This window comes from Triturus cristatus, chromosome 10 (genome assembly GCF_964204655.1).
Source record: "Triturus cristatus chromosome 10, aTriCri1.1, whole genome shotgun sequence".
Classification (NCBI taxonomy): Eukaryota; Metazoa; Chordata; class Amphibia; order Caudata; family Salamandridae; genus Triturus; species Triturus cristatus.
In genome coordinates, this window is record NC_140593.1 from 1,204,876,656 (window position 1) to 1,204,893,493 (window position 16,838).

General features: G+C 48.3%; 1 protein-coding gene across 1 annotated transcript in view; it reads right to left on the reverse strand.

Annotated features, from left to right (window-relative positions):
- The window catches only part of LOC146797067 (RNA-binding protein 10-like), a 297,765-nt gene that overhangs the window by 38,707 nt on the left and 242,220 nt on the right, over positions 1-16,838 (reverse strand). Inside the window, exons 21-24 of the mRNA XM_085629688.1 lie at positions 15,006-15,089; positions 14,387-14,572; positions 14,061-14,132; positions 12,697-12,794 (exon numbers count right to left, since the gene is read on the reverse strand). Coding sequence (XP_085485814.1) covers positions 12,697-12,794; positions 14,061-14,132; positions 14,387-14,572; positions 15,006-15,089 — 440 coding nt within the window. The remainder of the gene's footprint in view (positions 1-12,696; positions 12,795-14,060; positions 14,133-14,386; positions 14,573-15,005; positions 15,090-16,838) is intronic.

The following is a 16,838-nucleotide window of genomic DNA, read 5'->3' on the forward strand; positions in this document are numbered from 1 at the left end:
CATGAAGGAAATTTTGTAACCTGCCTCCGACCGGAGTGGGATGGTCTGGAGGGAGCAGGGGGAAGTCATTGGGTAGGCGGTGTGGCAGAGCGGGCGGTATTTGTTTTGCCTCTGCCTTTATTGTTATTGCCTCTATAGCCGACTCTTTGATAACCCCTTGTGAAGGTGGATCGAGCAGGGGATTTGTAGGACGTGGACGCGCTGAGGAGTAGCCTCTGGCCGTGCCCCGAAAGGAAGAGCGGCAAAAGGAGCGCCTAGGAGGGTGTGACTGCAGGGCTCCCATAGATTTCGCCATATCTGTGTCCTTCTTCATCTTCTCGAGGTTCTCATCTACCTTTGGGCCGAATAGATGTTCTTGATCAAATGGATGATTTAATATGGAGGCTTGTACCTCGGGTTTTAAGCCTAAAACTCTCAGCCAAGCATGGCGACGGAGGACGCTAGTGTTAATGGCCTTGGAGGCTGTGTCTGCTGCGTCTAAGGCACAGCGTATAGAGGTGTTAGTATGGCCTTACCCTCTTGAATTAACTCATTGGCCCTACTTTTGTATTTTTCTGGGAGATGGTGCATGATGGTTTCTAGTTCATCATAATGCGCCCTGTCGTATCTGGCCAATAGCGCTTGAGTGTTGGCGATACGCCATATATTGGCTGCCTGTGATGCAGTGCGCTTTCCTGACGCGTCCAGTAGCTTTGACTCCTTGTCAGGTGGTGGTGCTTCGCCTGACGCCTGGGAGTTTGACCTCTTCCGTGCAGTGGAGACCACTAGAGAATCCAGTGGCGCTGGCCCTTTGAAATAGGCAGGATCTGTGGGGGCAGCTTTATACTTCTTCTCTATGCGTGGGTTAATGACCCTAGCCCTGACTGGGTCTTTAAAAACCTCTGGCCATGTTTTATTACCCCCTTGAGCATAGGTAGTATAGAAGTAGACCTATGTGCGGTATCAAAGGTGTCGAGGAGGAAATCTTCCTCTACTGGGTCAGTGTGTAGCTCTACCCCGTGATAATGTGCCGCCCTCTGAAGTAGGTGGTGAAAACCTAATGAGTCTTCTGGTGGAGATGGCCTGGATGGATAAAGGTCATCTTGTGGGACATCTGGAATGTCTGGATTATTATAATTGTCCCATGGGTCTGGGGATCCTGTAGGGGTGGGGTCTTGTGGCACATCCCCTGGATCGTAGTATGGGTCCCCCTGATCATCATGGTCTGGAGACGGGGTCGGAGAGCGATGAGGCAGGGGTGAAGAAGGCGGAGGGGGCAGAGGTGGAGAGGGTGGAGGAGGTGGGGGAAGGCACTCTGAAAGGGGAGGTAGCACAGTCTTTCCTCTTTGGAGGTTGAGGCGGAGCCGGCTTGTCCAAATGTCTCTTTTTGGTAGAAAGTGCCAAATGTCCAGTTTTTGGATCCTTGGTAAGTGTCTTTTGCAAAGGATCCGGTGTAAACAGTTCTTGAGACAATGGTTGTTCGGTCGGCGCCGAAGGTTTCGGGGGCGATGGCTTTTTAGGCTTGTCCGTGCCGTGCTTTTTTGGTCGGCGTCTAGGCAGGCTTCGGCGCGGGAGTGTTGGTGCGGAGGGCCTTATGATGTTTGGTCGGTACCGAAAGGCTGTGTTTCGACACCGAGGGCTTTGGTGCGGAGCTCGGTGTCGAGGTAGAGGCCGGTCTCTTTTTCGGTGCCGAAGTGTGTTTATCAGCACCGTTGGCAGGCTGGCTCGAGCCCGAGCCGCCGGAAGGCTTATTAGGCTTCTTCACCGGGCCCAAAGGTGGGGTGTTCGAAGCAGTGTCTTTGGTCTTGCCTAGGCCCGGAGGCGAAGGCGTGACCGAAGCCTTTTTGGGTGTCGGCGCGGGTGTGGGAGGGGGTATATTACTCACGACCCTCTGCGCCGGGGTGATGTCCTCCACATCCGAGTCGTCGGCTTTGGAAGCACTGACGAGGTCCTCTTCGGTGTGCTGCTGTCCCGGAGCTTCGACGTCGTCCCCGAAGATGTCGGCTGGAACGGAGGTCGAGAAGTGCGCCATGTTTCGTCTGGCCCTTCGATCTCGAATAGTCTTTTTCGATATGAAAGACTTGCAGGCGGGACAGTCTCGAGCCTCGTGTTCAGGGGAGAGGCAGAGGTTGCATACCTCATGAAGATCGGTGTGGGGGAATTTGGACCCACATCGAGTGCACTTCTTGAATGGAGTTCTTTCCATCAGCCGGGACCGGAGCTTGGATAGGCCCGAAGGCCGCCGTCGACGACTGGAATCGAAGGTGTGTCGAAGAGAAGGTGATTGAGGAGCTCAGGATCTGAACAATACCGCGATGAGCGAGGATTCCGCTTCGATCGTCGAACTGGAAATGTTCGGAACCGGAGCGCGAAGTATTACATCGGAGCCCGATGGCGGAAAAAACCAATCTGAAGATGGAGCCGAAGCCCATGCGCAATACGATCCAAGGGAGGAGTCACCGACCTCGTGACTTCCAAACACTTTCCAAGAGGAAAAACAAACTGCAAACATACGGGCCCAAGACCAGATGGCGATCGGTGCAAAAGTGTATAATCTGCAGCTCATATGCCTCGAACAGGGAGGTTTTATCTTTGCCATTAACTTAAATGGTGAAGTCGAGTTAGTTCAAACTGCCCTTCCAGTTCGCAGAGGCACACTGGGAACAAGGTGTTACCTCGTTCCCCTCATGGTCGCACAACAAGTGCCAGGGGGACGCTGTAACTTACAGGCCCTGGGTACCCCTGGTACCATATACTAGAGACTTACAAGTAAGTTAGGCTACGCCAGTGAGGACAAGCCAATTAAACATGCACCATTGTAAGAGTCAGAGCACATGCACAGAGTTCTGTTTAGCCGGGCTCAAGGCATTTCAGTCATTACAACAGTACGTAACAAAAAAGTGGGGGTAAGCCTGCAAAAAAACGTTTTACTTACAAGATTATAAGGATCTTAAATCACAGGCATGGTAAAAGGATTTTTTCCTGGCGTATCTGAGGTGTTATGTCACTTTAGCCGATAGGTGCACCCTAAGGGATGCATAAGCAAGCTTTGTATCAAACTAAGTTGAGTTTCCTGTCAGATTATGTGGCATGTTTTCCTGCCTAAACCAGTGAATGAACATGACCAACTTTTGCTTGTAATCTGTTTTCGCACTTCCTTTAAAATGTCTCGTCACCTGTCTGGGAGACCTAGAGGACCAAACAAAATCCCAGGACCCATACTGCGTCTGGGAGGAAACTTAATGTGGTACTTTCGAAGCTTATGGGGCCTCCTTTTGAGCCACTTCATCCGGAGTATTAACTACATACATATATCCATCTCGATCATATATCTATCTATCTCTAACAGCTTGCCCCTTCCAGAAACACTCAGCCCAAGGAAGGTGGTACACTATGCCGGCAGAGCAGGCCGGTCATTAGAATTCTAAATAGAAAGCGCACACTCAGGTACTCAACGTGCAGTGAAGAACAAGTCTTGATTACACCCATGACTGGTAACAGTCGAGCACGTAATGGGATTTAATAAAGTCGTTCTTCACTGCACATTGATTACATGTGTGCGCTCTCTATTTGTACTTTCTTTTGGAATGTATATTATATATATATATATATATATATATATATATATATTAGTCGACAGTTCTCGCTTCTTCAGCTCTTCGTGTCGGGAGAATCAGAGGTCCTGGTGTCAGGGGTCCACTTAAAATCTGAATTTAGGGGTGTTAAGGGGTGTAAAAAGTAATAGCCAATGGTCTACTTACACTTGGGTCACTACACACCCTATATGACCACTTCCTCTACAAAATAGGCATAACCCTGTCCCAGAGTTCTTAATTTCACCAAAATCAAAATAGCGGCACACCTCTTTCGTGGAGCACATCAGGCACCCCATCTTAGGGGTATGACTGGCCTGGTAGTGCCACAAGAACGAAAAGTTTCTTACCTGTCGGTGTAGTTTTGCAGCTTGAAGATCTTTCTGGATTCACTATGCTGTGCATTATTCCGCGATCTTGTGGTTGGGTCCGGATTCGTAGTCTTTTCTTTGTTTTTTTTTTTTTGTAGCCCAGGTGGGCGTCGACGTCCACCATTTGGTGCACCTCCCGTGACGTCGTCGTGCTTCCTGCGGAAGTCCCACCTTTGGGGCGCCATCTTCGGGTTCTTTTTTCCCTGTTTTTTTTTTTTTTTTTTTAACCCTAGGCGATTGATTAATCTTTTTGTCCATATTTCTGTACGTCTCCACCTATTTGATCCTATCCATTTCACCCCCTCTTCCTCCAGCCTCATCTTCCTGGCGGAGGTGGGTGGGTTCGCTAGTGAATCCAGAAAGATCTTCAAGCTGCAAAACTACACCGACAGGTAAGAAACTTTTCGTTTTGCAGCGTGAATCTTTCTGGATTCACTATGCTGTGCATAGACTTTGTAGCGGTTTTCCTATTTTTGTGGTGGCTGGGTGGAAGATGATCGCTGGTCGTTGAAAATGTGTTGTAGCACCTTCTGTCCGACCTGTGCTTCCTTATTCATTTGAATGTCCACGCAGTAGTGCTTTGTGAACGTGTGCACAGATGCCCAAGTTGCTGCGAGACAAATGTCTTGGATGGGCGTGTTTGCCAGGAAGGCAACTGTGGCCCCCTTCTTCCTTGTGGAGTGAGCTTGTGGCCCCTCCGTTAGCTCCTGTCCAGCCTGTTTGTGACAGAATTGAATAGTGAGGGCAATCCACCTAGCGATGGTGCCCTTGGTCACTGGTCTACCCATGAAGCTAGTAGCAAAGGACACAAACAGCTGCTTCGACTTCCTGAGTTCCTTGGTTCTTTCAATGTAGTGCATCACCGCTCTTCTGGCATCGAGGGTGTGCAGGGCCTTCTCTGCGTTTGTAGTCGGGTTTTGGAAGAAACTCGGTATCTGGATACTCTGATTCATGTGGAACGCCGACACTACCTTGGGCATGAAGTGTGGGTCCGTCCTCAGGACTACCCTGTCCTTGTGAATTTGAATGTAGGGCTCCTGTAGCGTTAGTGCTTGAAGCTCGCTCACCCTGCGTAGTGAGGTTATGGCCACTAGAAAGGCAGTTTTCATCGTCAACATTTGTAGATTGGCCTTGTGAATGGGTTCAAACGGCGCCTTCATGAGCTCCGTCAGAACCACGTTTAAATTCCATGCCGGCGGCGGCAACCTTTTCGGGGGTGCCATTCTTTTGGCTCCCTCCATGAATCTCTTCACCACCTGCGAGCTGAAGAAACTTCCACCCTTCTCACCTCTGGTGTAGGCAACGATCGCTGCTAGGTGCACCCTTAGGGAGCTCGAGCAGAGGTTACTCTTTAGAAGGTGTGTGAGGTACCTCAGCACAGTTGAGTCTCTTGTCATTCTGTTGTGCAGGCCCTTCTTCCTGCACCACACCGTGAATCTCTTCCACTTTGCGCTGTAGCACTTTCTTGTAGTAGGTTTCCTTGCCTCCCGTAGCACTCGCATAGTGCTCTGAGGTAACCTTAGGTGTGCGAACTCTAGGTCTTCAGGAGCCATGCTGCTAGGTTGAGGGTCTCTGGCTCTGGGTGCAGGACCTCCCCGTTTTGCATTGAGAGCAGGTCTTTTCTCCTCTCGAACTTGTACGGATTGCCTTGCGCCATTTCTTGAATCTGTGAGAACCATGTCTGCCTCGCCCACTGTGGGGCCACCAGGATCAGAGTCATGTTGCTGGTTCTGCACTTGTCGAGCACTCTGTGCAACAGGGGTATCGGTGGAAAGGCGTAGGCAAATGTCCTCCACCAGCTTATCCATAGGGCATTTCCCTTGGATTGCTGATCTGGTTGCCTGGACGCGAAGCTTTGGCATTTTGCATTGTGGCGTGTTGCAAATAGGTCTATTGTGGGAGTCCCCCATCTCCGGAAGATTTTCTCCGTTTCCTGGCCATTGAGCTCCCACTCGTGCGATGCTGACGTCTGCCTGCTCAGCCAGTCTGCCTCCACATTGTCCTTCCCTGGTAGGTGAATTGCCAGTAGATCTATCTTGAGAGGTATGGCCCATCTCCAAATCTCTTGAGCTAGGGATGAGAGGGGAAACGACTGTGTCCCCCCTTGTTTGTTGATGTAGAACATCGCCGTGGTGTTGTCTGTCTGTACCAACACCCTCTGCCCGCACAGGTGTCTCTGGAATGCCTTCAGGGCTAGCAGTATCGTTTTCAACTCGAGGTAGTTGATGTGGCGGACTGCGTCTGCCGGAGCCCATAGACCCCTCACTCTGAGGTTGTCCATGTGCGCTCCCCATCCCATCTGCGATGCGTCCGTGGTAATGGTCACTGTTGGGCTTGGTGGTGTCAGGCTTCTCCCTGTTGTTATGTTGTCTCTGTTCCACCAAGTTATCTCCTCCTGCACTGCGTGCGTAACAACCACTAGATCCTCCCAACTTCCGTTTGCTTGTGACCATTGCTGTTGCAGCCATTCCTGGAATGGTCTCATGTGCAGGCGTACATTCGGCACCAGCTGGATACAGGACGCCATCATCCCCATCATCTTGCTCACCGCCCTCACTGTCAGAGCTCGCCCCTTCTGGTAGAGCTGCGTCTCCTTCAGTAGGGCATCTGTCCTCCTGTCGCTGGGCACTACTGTACTGTTGAGGGAGTTGATCTTTGCCCCCAGGAAAATCTTTACCTGTTCCGGTTCCAGCGATGATTTTCCCCAGTGGATGGAAAATCCCAGATTTGTGAGGGTGTCTGTTACGCGTTTTGCGTGCCTCTCGCACTTCTCGCGTGAGTTTGCCTTGACCAGCCAGTCGTCCAAGTATGGGTATACGTGTATGCCCTGCTTTCGTAGGTGTGCCTCTACCGCCGACAGGCATTTTGTAAAGACCCTTGGCGCTGATTTTAATCCGAAGGCCAGGGTTGTGAACTGGTAGTGTTCCTGTTCGATGCTGAATCTTAGAAGGCCCTTGTGCCTTCTGTTTATTGGGATGTGAAGGTAGGCATCCTTGAGGTCCACGGTGACCATGAAGTCCCCTTCTCTTATCTGTGGCAGTACCTCCTGCAGTGAAGTCATTTTGAACCTTTGCGTTCTTATGAACTTGTTTAGGTAACGGAGGTCCAGTATGGGCCTGAGGTCTCCGTCTACCTTCGGAACCACGAAGTAGTTTGAGTAGACCCCTTTGTTGCGTTCCCCGAACGGCACTGCCTCTATGGCTCCCTTTTGTAGGAGTTTCCGCGTTTCTTCTCTGAGTATTGCCAGTTCTTGGGCAGATCTCTGTCTTCCCTTCGGTTTCCTGTTTGGAGGTCTTTTCTCCAAGTCTACGCAGTATCCGTACTGCACGATGTTCCGTATCCACTTGTCTGTGGTTATACGCCGCCACTCCTGAAGGTAGAACCTCAGCCTTCCGCCTACTGGTGACGTATGCTCGTAGGCTCTTGAATCTTCTCTTCCCCCTGATGACACTTTTTTGCGCCTCACCCTTGGGGACCTGACGAGGGTAGGCGTCTTCTTGCGTGCTGAGTCACTTCGAGGAGGGCTGATCGCCCCCTCTCCTCCTTTGGCCACGTCCGTTCCCTCTCCCGCGAAAGGACTGGCCCCGAGGTTGATATTGCCAGCTTTGCTTCTGCTGACCTTGACCGTGACCTTCGCCCTGCTGACCTTGTTGGAACGCCTGGTGCGATGTCCCTTGTTGGCTTGCACCCCTACCGTAGGGTCTCCTCGAGGGATTACCTCGTCTCATTCCCCTCAGCTGTAGGGCCCCCATGGACCTCGCTGTCTCGTTTTCCTTCTTGAGCTGGGTGAGCTTTTCGTCCACCGTTGCTCCGAACAGTGTCTCTCCGTTGAAGGGGGTGCCAAGGATGTTGTTCTGCACTTCCGGTTTGAATCCCGAGATTCTTAGCCATGCATGCCTCCTCTCTGTGACCCCTATGGCCATGAGTCTTGCTGAAGTCTCTGCCCCATCCAACGCCGTCTTTATACAGGAGTTGGCGATGTTCTTTCCTTCATCCACCAGGTGAGAGGCTCTCTGGCGGTATTCTTCGGGGAGGTGCTTTACTAGCTCCCCCATCTCATCCCAGTGTTGGTATTGGTGTCTATTGAGGAGTGCATTCGAATTCGCCATGCGCCAGTGCATTGCGGCGTTCCTCTCGACCTTTCTGCCTGTGAGGTCGATCCTCCTGCTCTCTTTATCCGGTGGCGGGCCCGAAGTTGCTGGAACGTTGGCCCTTCTCCTGGCCGTGGAGGCTATGATGGAGTCTGCGGTGACGCTACCCTTGATGTAAGGTGGGTCCAGGGAGGAGTGCTTATATTTCTTCTCTGTCCTGGGTGTGATTGACCGGCAGGTGGCAGGCTCCTTGAAGGCTTCTCTCCCCTGGTTCATCACGCTTTGTAGCATGGGGAGGAACTGACTCCTAGTCTGGATGGGGAGCAGTGTTTCGACGAGAAAATCGGCTTTCGGCCTCTCCTCGTCGAGTTTGACGCCGAAGGCCAGTGCTGCGCTCTTCACCACCATATTGTATACCCCGATGTCGTCGGGTGGCGAAGGCCTCGAGGGGTACGTGTCCACGGGCTCTTCCGGGTTTTCGGTGTCGAGATCGTGCCATTCGACGTCGTTGCTGGTAGATGGCGCCGATTCGAAGAACGACTGTTGGTCTTCTTCCTCGGCTTCTTCTTCATAATAGGGCTCCTCTTCTTCTTCGAGATCCCTTGTCAGCCCTTCGGCGTCGAACTCCTCTTCGACCTCGACGACGTCTGCCGATGAAACCGTTGGAATCTTGAATTCCTTCATCCTGGCGTCGAACTCCTTCTTCCTTTGAAGGATGTTCTCCATTTCGGCCTCGAGCCGCCTCTTCTTTTTCTCCATTTCGGAGATGCTTTCGGCGTCGACCGCGGGTCTTTTCGATGAAACTTGCGTCGACGTCGAACGTTCTTTCTGCGTCGATCGGCCCGTTTCATGGGATGATTTCGACGACCCTTGCCTTTCGGCGTCTTTCTGCACCAGGGAGTCCTTTTGTAAGGATCCGCTGGGCCTTTTGTCCGAAGTTCCCCCTTTGGACGTCGAAGTTTTCGGCGCCGGGGCTCCCTTCGTGGACCTTGACTCGGTTTTCTTCGAGTCCCCCTCGTGTTTGAGGTGTTTTTTGACTTGCGCTCGACGATTCTCTTACCTCGTCTTCTTTTTTCTTGTCGGTCTCTACGACCGTGAAGTTTTCGGCTGTCTCGGCGACGTTGTCCTCGTCGTCCGTGTCGAGGCCCAGCTCGTAGAGTGTCGGGGGTTTCCCTTTGCCATCCATGTTGGCGTTGGCTCTTCTCTGCCTCTCTCTCACCCTGAGTGTCTTCGGCGCGAAGGCTGAGCAGGCGTTGCAGTCGATACTCTGGTGATCCACCGGTAGGCAGAGGTTGCAGACCGGATGCTGGTCTTTCTGCGCGAACTTGTGGTGGCAGTTTGGGCAGAACTTGAATGGCGTCTTGTCCATTTCGCTCAGGGTCTCTGAGCGTGCATTCTCCAAGGCTGTCGAAGAAAAAGCTCGCTGGTCCTCTTTCTTCGCGCTCCTGATGAAATCTGTTCTATTCCTGATGTCTTCTCTTGATTCTATCGATGAAACTCGCTTTTCTTCCTTCTTCCTCCGAGTGAATTTCTGGAGCTTCCCGATGTCGATCCAGACCCAACGGCGGAAAAAAGAATCTGAAGATGGCGCCCCAAAGGTGGGACTTCCGCAGGAAGCACGACGACGTCACGGGAGGTGCACCAAATGGTGGACGTCGACGCCCACCTGGGCTACAAAAAAAAAAAAAAAAAAACCAAAGAAAAGACTACGAATCCGGACCCAACCACAAGATCGCGGAATAATGCACAGCATAGTGAATCCAGAAAGATTCACGCTGCAAAACCCTTGCTTAGCTATTTTCTCGCCTGTCCTGGTGCCAAATGGGCCTCAGGGCTGGGGGTGGCATCTCCCAGGTCTGGAGGAAGCCGGTGTGGCATATGAAAGGCAGATGGGGCTTTGAAGTTCCTGGCTTTGATATGCTAAATCACCATCCAGCCTGCTGGAGTAGGTGTGAACACCTTCCTCTCGAGTAGGCATTGTTTCTGGCCTCAGAGTGTGGCCTCACACGAGGTGCCAGAAACAGGTCTGTAGTGGTAGGCTGGACAATACCAGTCAGCCAGCACACTAAGAAGCCGGTAGGTTTGCAGGGTGCACCTCCAAGGTGCCCTCTGGGTGAATATCTTAATAAACTCACTACTGGAATCAGTATGGCTGGATTAAGATATGGTGTTTGATCCAAAACACCATAGGTTTCAGTGAATCAATCATGTAGCTGGGGAACTCTTAATGACCAGTGCCCAATATGTATACTTAAGATGGCTTCCCTGTTCACTTGTACTATCTTGTAATTGAACTAGACAGCACAGTGGCATAGCTGCTCATGCAGATATGTCCTCACATATAATATAATGCACTCTGCCTTAGGGCTGTAAAGCCTGTTGTAGGGGTGACTTACATATATTGCAAGCAGCATAGCACATAGGGTGTGTGCCATGTCGTGTTTTCACTTTTGACGACACTATGACATACCCTGCCGTGGCAGTTTGTATGCATTTTGGAAGGGGGTCCCTTAGCGTGGCACAAAACATGCTTCAGTCTTTAGGGACCCTCTTCCGCCTCCTTACTCATTTAAAACCCATGTCTTAGGTACCAAGGGTACCATTTACTAGGGACTTAGAGAGGTGATAATGGTATTGCCAATTTGGGAGCAATTGAACGGTCACCTTGTTTTAGGGTAAGAGCACTGGCAGTGAGGACCTGGTTAGCAGGAACCCAGTGCGCTTCAGTCAAAATTGCATCAAATACCAGGCAAAAAGTGCAAGATCACATGTCAAAAATGGGCTCTTTCCTACAAACCTCACTTCGAAAACCCCATTTCAAAGCTGGCTTTGGCAAAGTGGATGGATAAATGTATACAAGTCTGCATACAAAGGGAAAATTAACTTTGAATTCGGTGACAAGAGGGCACACACTAGAAAGAAAGGAGCAACAATTGCTTTTTTAGGTAACATAACACTGGGAGACCTATATAAAGCTGCTACTACACTACACACTTTTGCTTCACATTACAATGGCGCTATTTATGGCACAAAAAAAGCTTGAAATGCCTGAACAGCACTCCATACTTTCACACATCTTCCTCATCTGCTTGATTGCCACTTTAGGGGAGTGCACTGATTTGTAGTTTATGCAGAGCATGTGATCTACAAATGGAAAATGTTGTCCTGTCACTGTCGATTTGTAGCTTGTAGTATGTTACATTCACATGCGCCCTCCCTCCTTGCAAGCAGATGCTTTACATTATAATTTTCCTTTGTGCAATGCTCCTCCGCACCAACTCTTCTGCTTCGCTCATTCCACTTACTACACTCACCCACTGGGTGAAAACACAATCCGAGGTGCAGTCATTGTCCAGTGCATTGGGGGAGTCATGAGGTGGCTTGAGATCAAAGACTCCTTTGAAAGAAAGAACCTACGAATGTCAGCACCCAACAGAAGGTAGACGTGTGCAGAATATGTGGTCTACAGCAGCACATGCTACAAACATCTATTAAGCAACAGTTTTATACAGCGTGGAGTATACCAAGGGGTTACCGAGCACTTCGCATAAGGAAAAGATTCCAGTCAACAAGTGGCATAAGCAGATTCAAACAAGATATCACAACGCTGGTTGTGCAACAAAACAGAAAATAAATAACATATAATGCTGCTCTTCAGCTAACAAGGAGGTATAGAGCAGAACTTTGTTTCTATTAGTCGTAGTCACATCAGCAGCATTTGCAGTCGAGCCGAATTCCTTACCCTTAAGAGCTACTCATGATAAAGCCGGTTTTGTAGTGACTTTTTCCAGAGATAGTTAGTTTCTGTGTTAGAAATAAGGACTACACTTGAGACAGTAGCCAGTATTGCTGATGCTTGTAGTACAGCACTGAGAGGGGCTCTTAGTATTTTAGGAATTCCAACCAACAAGTTTACTAGTACAGCTTTGATAGCACCAGAGTTAAACTGGTTCAATACCTTAATGGAGTCTAAGGTGAAACTGCATCCATTTTACCAATGTATAATGTTCTTAGAGCCTCGGGTTCTTTTCCAGGTGACTGCCTTAAGATTTTACATTTTCTATGATGATTAGTTTTTCAGCAGTAAGCAATAATCCTGCCATAATTTGACTGAATTGAGCAGAACAAGGGGGCCCATGAAGAAGAACGACTTTCAACAATAGTAAATCGTCACCCAGGCCTGAATGTCAGATCGAACTTGGGCAGCAGTGTCAAGTCTTCAGATCCAGTCTGGTCTTATCAACAGGGAAATGGTGTGCAATAATTGAGGGTGCTAGCAAGAGGTTCCATGTACCAGTCGAATGCGGTAGCACCACACAAATGAAGCTTTCTAACCCCTTAGTCAGAGTATTTATGAACCAACACAACTTGGAGAAAAATGCATGTATGCAGAAAGAAAGCATTGATCTGAGTTATACTTGGAACACATCCGCCCAGGTCTGCTTTTACAGGACTTGACTTGGGATCTGTATGGTATACTGTGTGGTGCATCAGTAAGTATATACATTTCCTAATGTTAAACTGTAATCGGTTCAGTCTGTATGTGCAATGTTTTAGTTCAAATCGGAGCTGAATGCAGCCTGGATGTTTACATTTGGTCTGTATACCTTTACACTTTATACTGTCAGTGGTATTTGGACTTATTGCACACTGCATACATACACTGTTGCCTCTGCAGCATATTTCCTCTTCTTGGGTTCTGGTGGCTCAGGGACGCCATACTTTACTCTCCTTTCCGCTGCCCGGTCCCTGTACTTAGTCTGGGGGGGGGGGGGGGAAATGAAAATCTGTTTAGAGTTTCCACTTTGTTTTGTACGCAACACATGAATTACCATAAGACATTGCTCCACTAATAGGATTACTTCAGAGCCAAAACCTGCCTTTGGTAGTTGACTCAATAATAAAGTTGCAGCCTTTAAAGTGAAGGTGGAAGATACTAAAACAATTCTACAGAAGATTGTATTCTGGAAAATGTTAAAAGGCAGAGTTTCAAATGGCAGCAAGCTTCTAGAAAGACTAGCATATACATATTTCAACTGAGTACATAGGTTACTGCTTTTTGAATAAAAGAAAAAATGGAATTTTAGAAAGGGTAACGACTACTGTATCTCAATTTATAGTGTCAGGAAAACCTGTTCCAGGATACACCCCACTATGCCGTGGCAAACAGGTTTATATTTGAGAACGGTCCATGCTCTTCACCTTACAAAATAAAAATTAAGGCCAAGACGAAGAGTAATAGTTGCCCCAATTAACAAATTCACCATAATTTGCACTGGTCCAAACAGACAAGACGACTCTCAGTATAGAAGTGTCAAGTTCAGTGGGCCTGAGGCATAACTAAAAGGCTAGAGAGAGCTTTATCAAAAATAGAATGGGAAGATAAGTGGACAAGGGCCACATGCTGGCAATTGACCCAAGATAAGCCTCACAGGAGTAGGGCAGGGCATAGGGAGAGCGCCAGAAAAGGGAGTAGGGGAGGTTTCCATCAGGAAAGAATCAGAAAATAGGCAGAAACATTCAAAACTTACAATCAATATCAATGAAAATTCTTATCTACTCAACAGTTAGTCTCAGATAAATGACTCAGATGCACTTCAGACATCAAGTCTGTAAGTAGTTGATTTCAATAAAAAAGTAAGTAGGCTGTACAGCCACTGAATGCGTGAGAAGTGATACTAAACAAAGCATTTCCAAATCCTACACACAACGAGTCTGCAAATGAAATTGTGCCAGAGTACTTTGTTTTTAAAGTAGTTTTGGAAGTGTGGCGTCACTTCCATAAACTGAATGCAGACCCGAAGAAAATGTCAATGCAGAGGGTCACTGACCAGTCTTTCCATGATAATGCTTTCAGTTGCCACTGATTTGGGTGGGTTTTAAAAAAGATGAAACTAAAACACACCCACCATGTAGAGATGTACACTCCCTGCAACAGGACCAGCAAGTCCAACAGTTTAGATAAAAGCTTTCACTTTCATTTGGGAAAGGCAGACTAACAAGGCAAGAGGGAGGTCCCAACATACCTCGCTGTCGTTCTTCGAGGACTCAGATCCTCCTGCTGCAAGAGTGGAAATCCGGTGTCGCTCCAGATTTTGCTGGGGAAAAACGAAACAGTCAATGGTCAATGGTCTGACTCTGGAGGTAATGTTCATAAGACATACAAACAATCGCTTGCACATGCCCATCATTGGAGATACTGATCGAGAGCTGTCATTATGACTGATTGAGAGCCACTCAGAGATGGTACTCAGCTCAGTTTTCCATGTGTAGAAGCCCACTGACCATTGTTAGCCAACACTGTGTCCCACCCATCAAATCGCTGTCTCCTTGGGAAGCTTCGACTCTGTACCTTGTGAAGGTCTGAGAGCTGCTGGTGCCGCACAAGAGCCTCCTTGCTGGGGAATTGACGCCGACAGAGAAGGCATGCCATCTTCGTCCAGTCTGTAAGCTTCTCCTCTTGCTCAGCCGAGCTCTCTGGTTCCTCTTCACTTTCGCTTTCCCCGCTGTAGGCAGCGACAAGGCCACGTGGAGGACTCTAAGATAGGCAAAACGATTACAGTTTGTCACACATACTTTCCATTTTACTATATGAAAAGGAAGTTCAAAGAAATGCAGGTTTATGTTGAGGTGCAATGGCACAGATTGGTCTTGGTCTAGTCCGCTACTGTAGGTCAGGAAGGGGTGGACTGGCAGTGCAGTATGCGGCCCTGCAAGAGCAGAACATGTTGCAAACCATAAAAACGGCTGTTGGACAGAGAAATATTGAAAGGCGACAAGGTAGAGTCTCAAGTACTCGTGTATGGCTGCTTACAAGGCAATAGGACCGAACACTATAATAGAGGTGCTCCAGGTTAGCATGGATACACGAAGGCAGCACTGCGAGTAGCTTGTGATTTATTTCTAGGCAAGGACGGAGATGGACCAGCAATAGCATGTGTGAGGCTTCCAGGGAGAGAGGCAGGACTTACATCTCGATCTTCTCCGATGTGCCTTAGAAGGTCAAAGCTACTCTGTTGATGTTGCTGCTGCTGCTGCTTCTCAGTGAGGGCCCCCTGAACGAGAAGATGGAATTACAAAAAGAACATGTTTTATACAAGAAGCAAATGCTGCCTCTGCTTAAACTTTTGCTTATGTCGCATGATACAAGAAAGCACAGCAGATAAGTTACATACTTGTTAGTTTGACTAATTCAAGCCTACTGCTATCCTCTTCTTTTACAGACCTTCATTTACTTTAACACACAGTGAGGGAAGTGAGTGGAGGGTCAGTTGGGATGAGGATTGTTTGCCGAACTACTGATGGCATAAACATGTTTGTTTTGATTACAGACCTTCCGCGTTTTTTGAGGCCGGCATTGCTGATTTTGGCATTGTTTTTAAAATACCAATAAAAAGAATTGAACCATAACACACAATGAGGTCTAGTAAGGCGTTCTTCCAATGACGGCACTGCAGCTCTTGCAAAAAGTCTTGACAAATCTTAGCCTAGTTGTTCATTGCATCCTCTGGAATTTTAAATAGAGGCCTCTGAACATCAGTCAGTGCAAAGGTTGTTTATTTTATTAAAACTGTAAAGTGCGCACCACCAACTCATTCAATTTCTCATGGTGTAGCTTAGACACAGAGGATAGAGTATCAGTGGGATCCTTGCCCAAGGGTCAGTCATCTTTGAATGTACCCTTACCTGGCCTAGTTCTCGATTCAGGCTTCTAAAAGGCTGCAACTATTCTGAGAAAAATGCAGTTTTGATTTTAAAAAACACCTTTTTAGGCCTTAAGGTTATAAATCAATCCCATCATGTACTAGTAGATAAGTTCTGGAAGGATCACATTTCATTGGCAAAATGAGAGCCACGCATTTACTTGGGTTTAGCTTTTCATCACTTGGAGAGGGGTGATCCTCTCTAAAAACCAGTTAGTTACCTGTGATAATGGTTTTGCAGCTTGAAGCTCTTTTAGATTCATATGCAGCCAGCCATCTAGTGGCTGGGTCCAGAAGTGTTAGTTCACTACTCCTCTTTTCCCTATAGTCAGTGAGCACAGACAGGCAGAGCCTGGGTAGAACGTCTACTAAGACCACAAAGCCCTAGTAAGCGCCCACTATTTTATGGAAAATGTTGCCCTGTAACAATCTGTTCGTAGCGTTTAGTGCTGTAGATTTGCATGGCACGCATATTCCTGCCATCCAGTGGTCGACGCAGTTGTTTGTAACTTGTTTTTCTTCAAAGAACTTCAAGTCACAAGACCTGTTGCGACTCCACCACAATGCAACATACACTGGCTCCACCCAATTGTTAGCCGCCCAGCTGGTGATTAGTGTAAGTGGAGTGCTGTGTTGGAGACAGAGTGAGGTGTGCATAGTAAAGGGAAAATATCCACGAATCATCACTTGCTTCTTGGGAGGAGGGTGGGCGCCTGTGAATCTACAGCACTAACTGCTGTGAACAGAAGGTTAGATGTTCAGTAACATTTACCATTCATAGCATGTGTGGCTGGAGATACTCATGCTCTGCGTAGACTATAAAGCAGTGGTTAGCGAGTAGATGTTTGTAAAAGTGTTTCCAAGACCGCTTGCCCAATTAAATCTTTCTGATAGGATAAAATGTCCACACAAGAATGCTTGTTGAAAGAATGTGGAATCACCAAGTAGTAACCTTACAGGTAACTGGTAGAAGGATCTTACCTTAAAGTGCTACGGTGGTACCCTTTTTGAGTTTAAAGTAGGCTCTAGGGGACACCGGGAGTGTGCGTTTGGTCTTGGCACAAGTCTGGATGCAATTAACTATCCACCTAGTGACGTCTG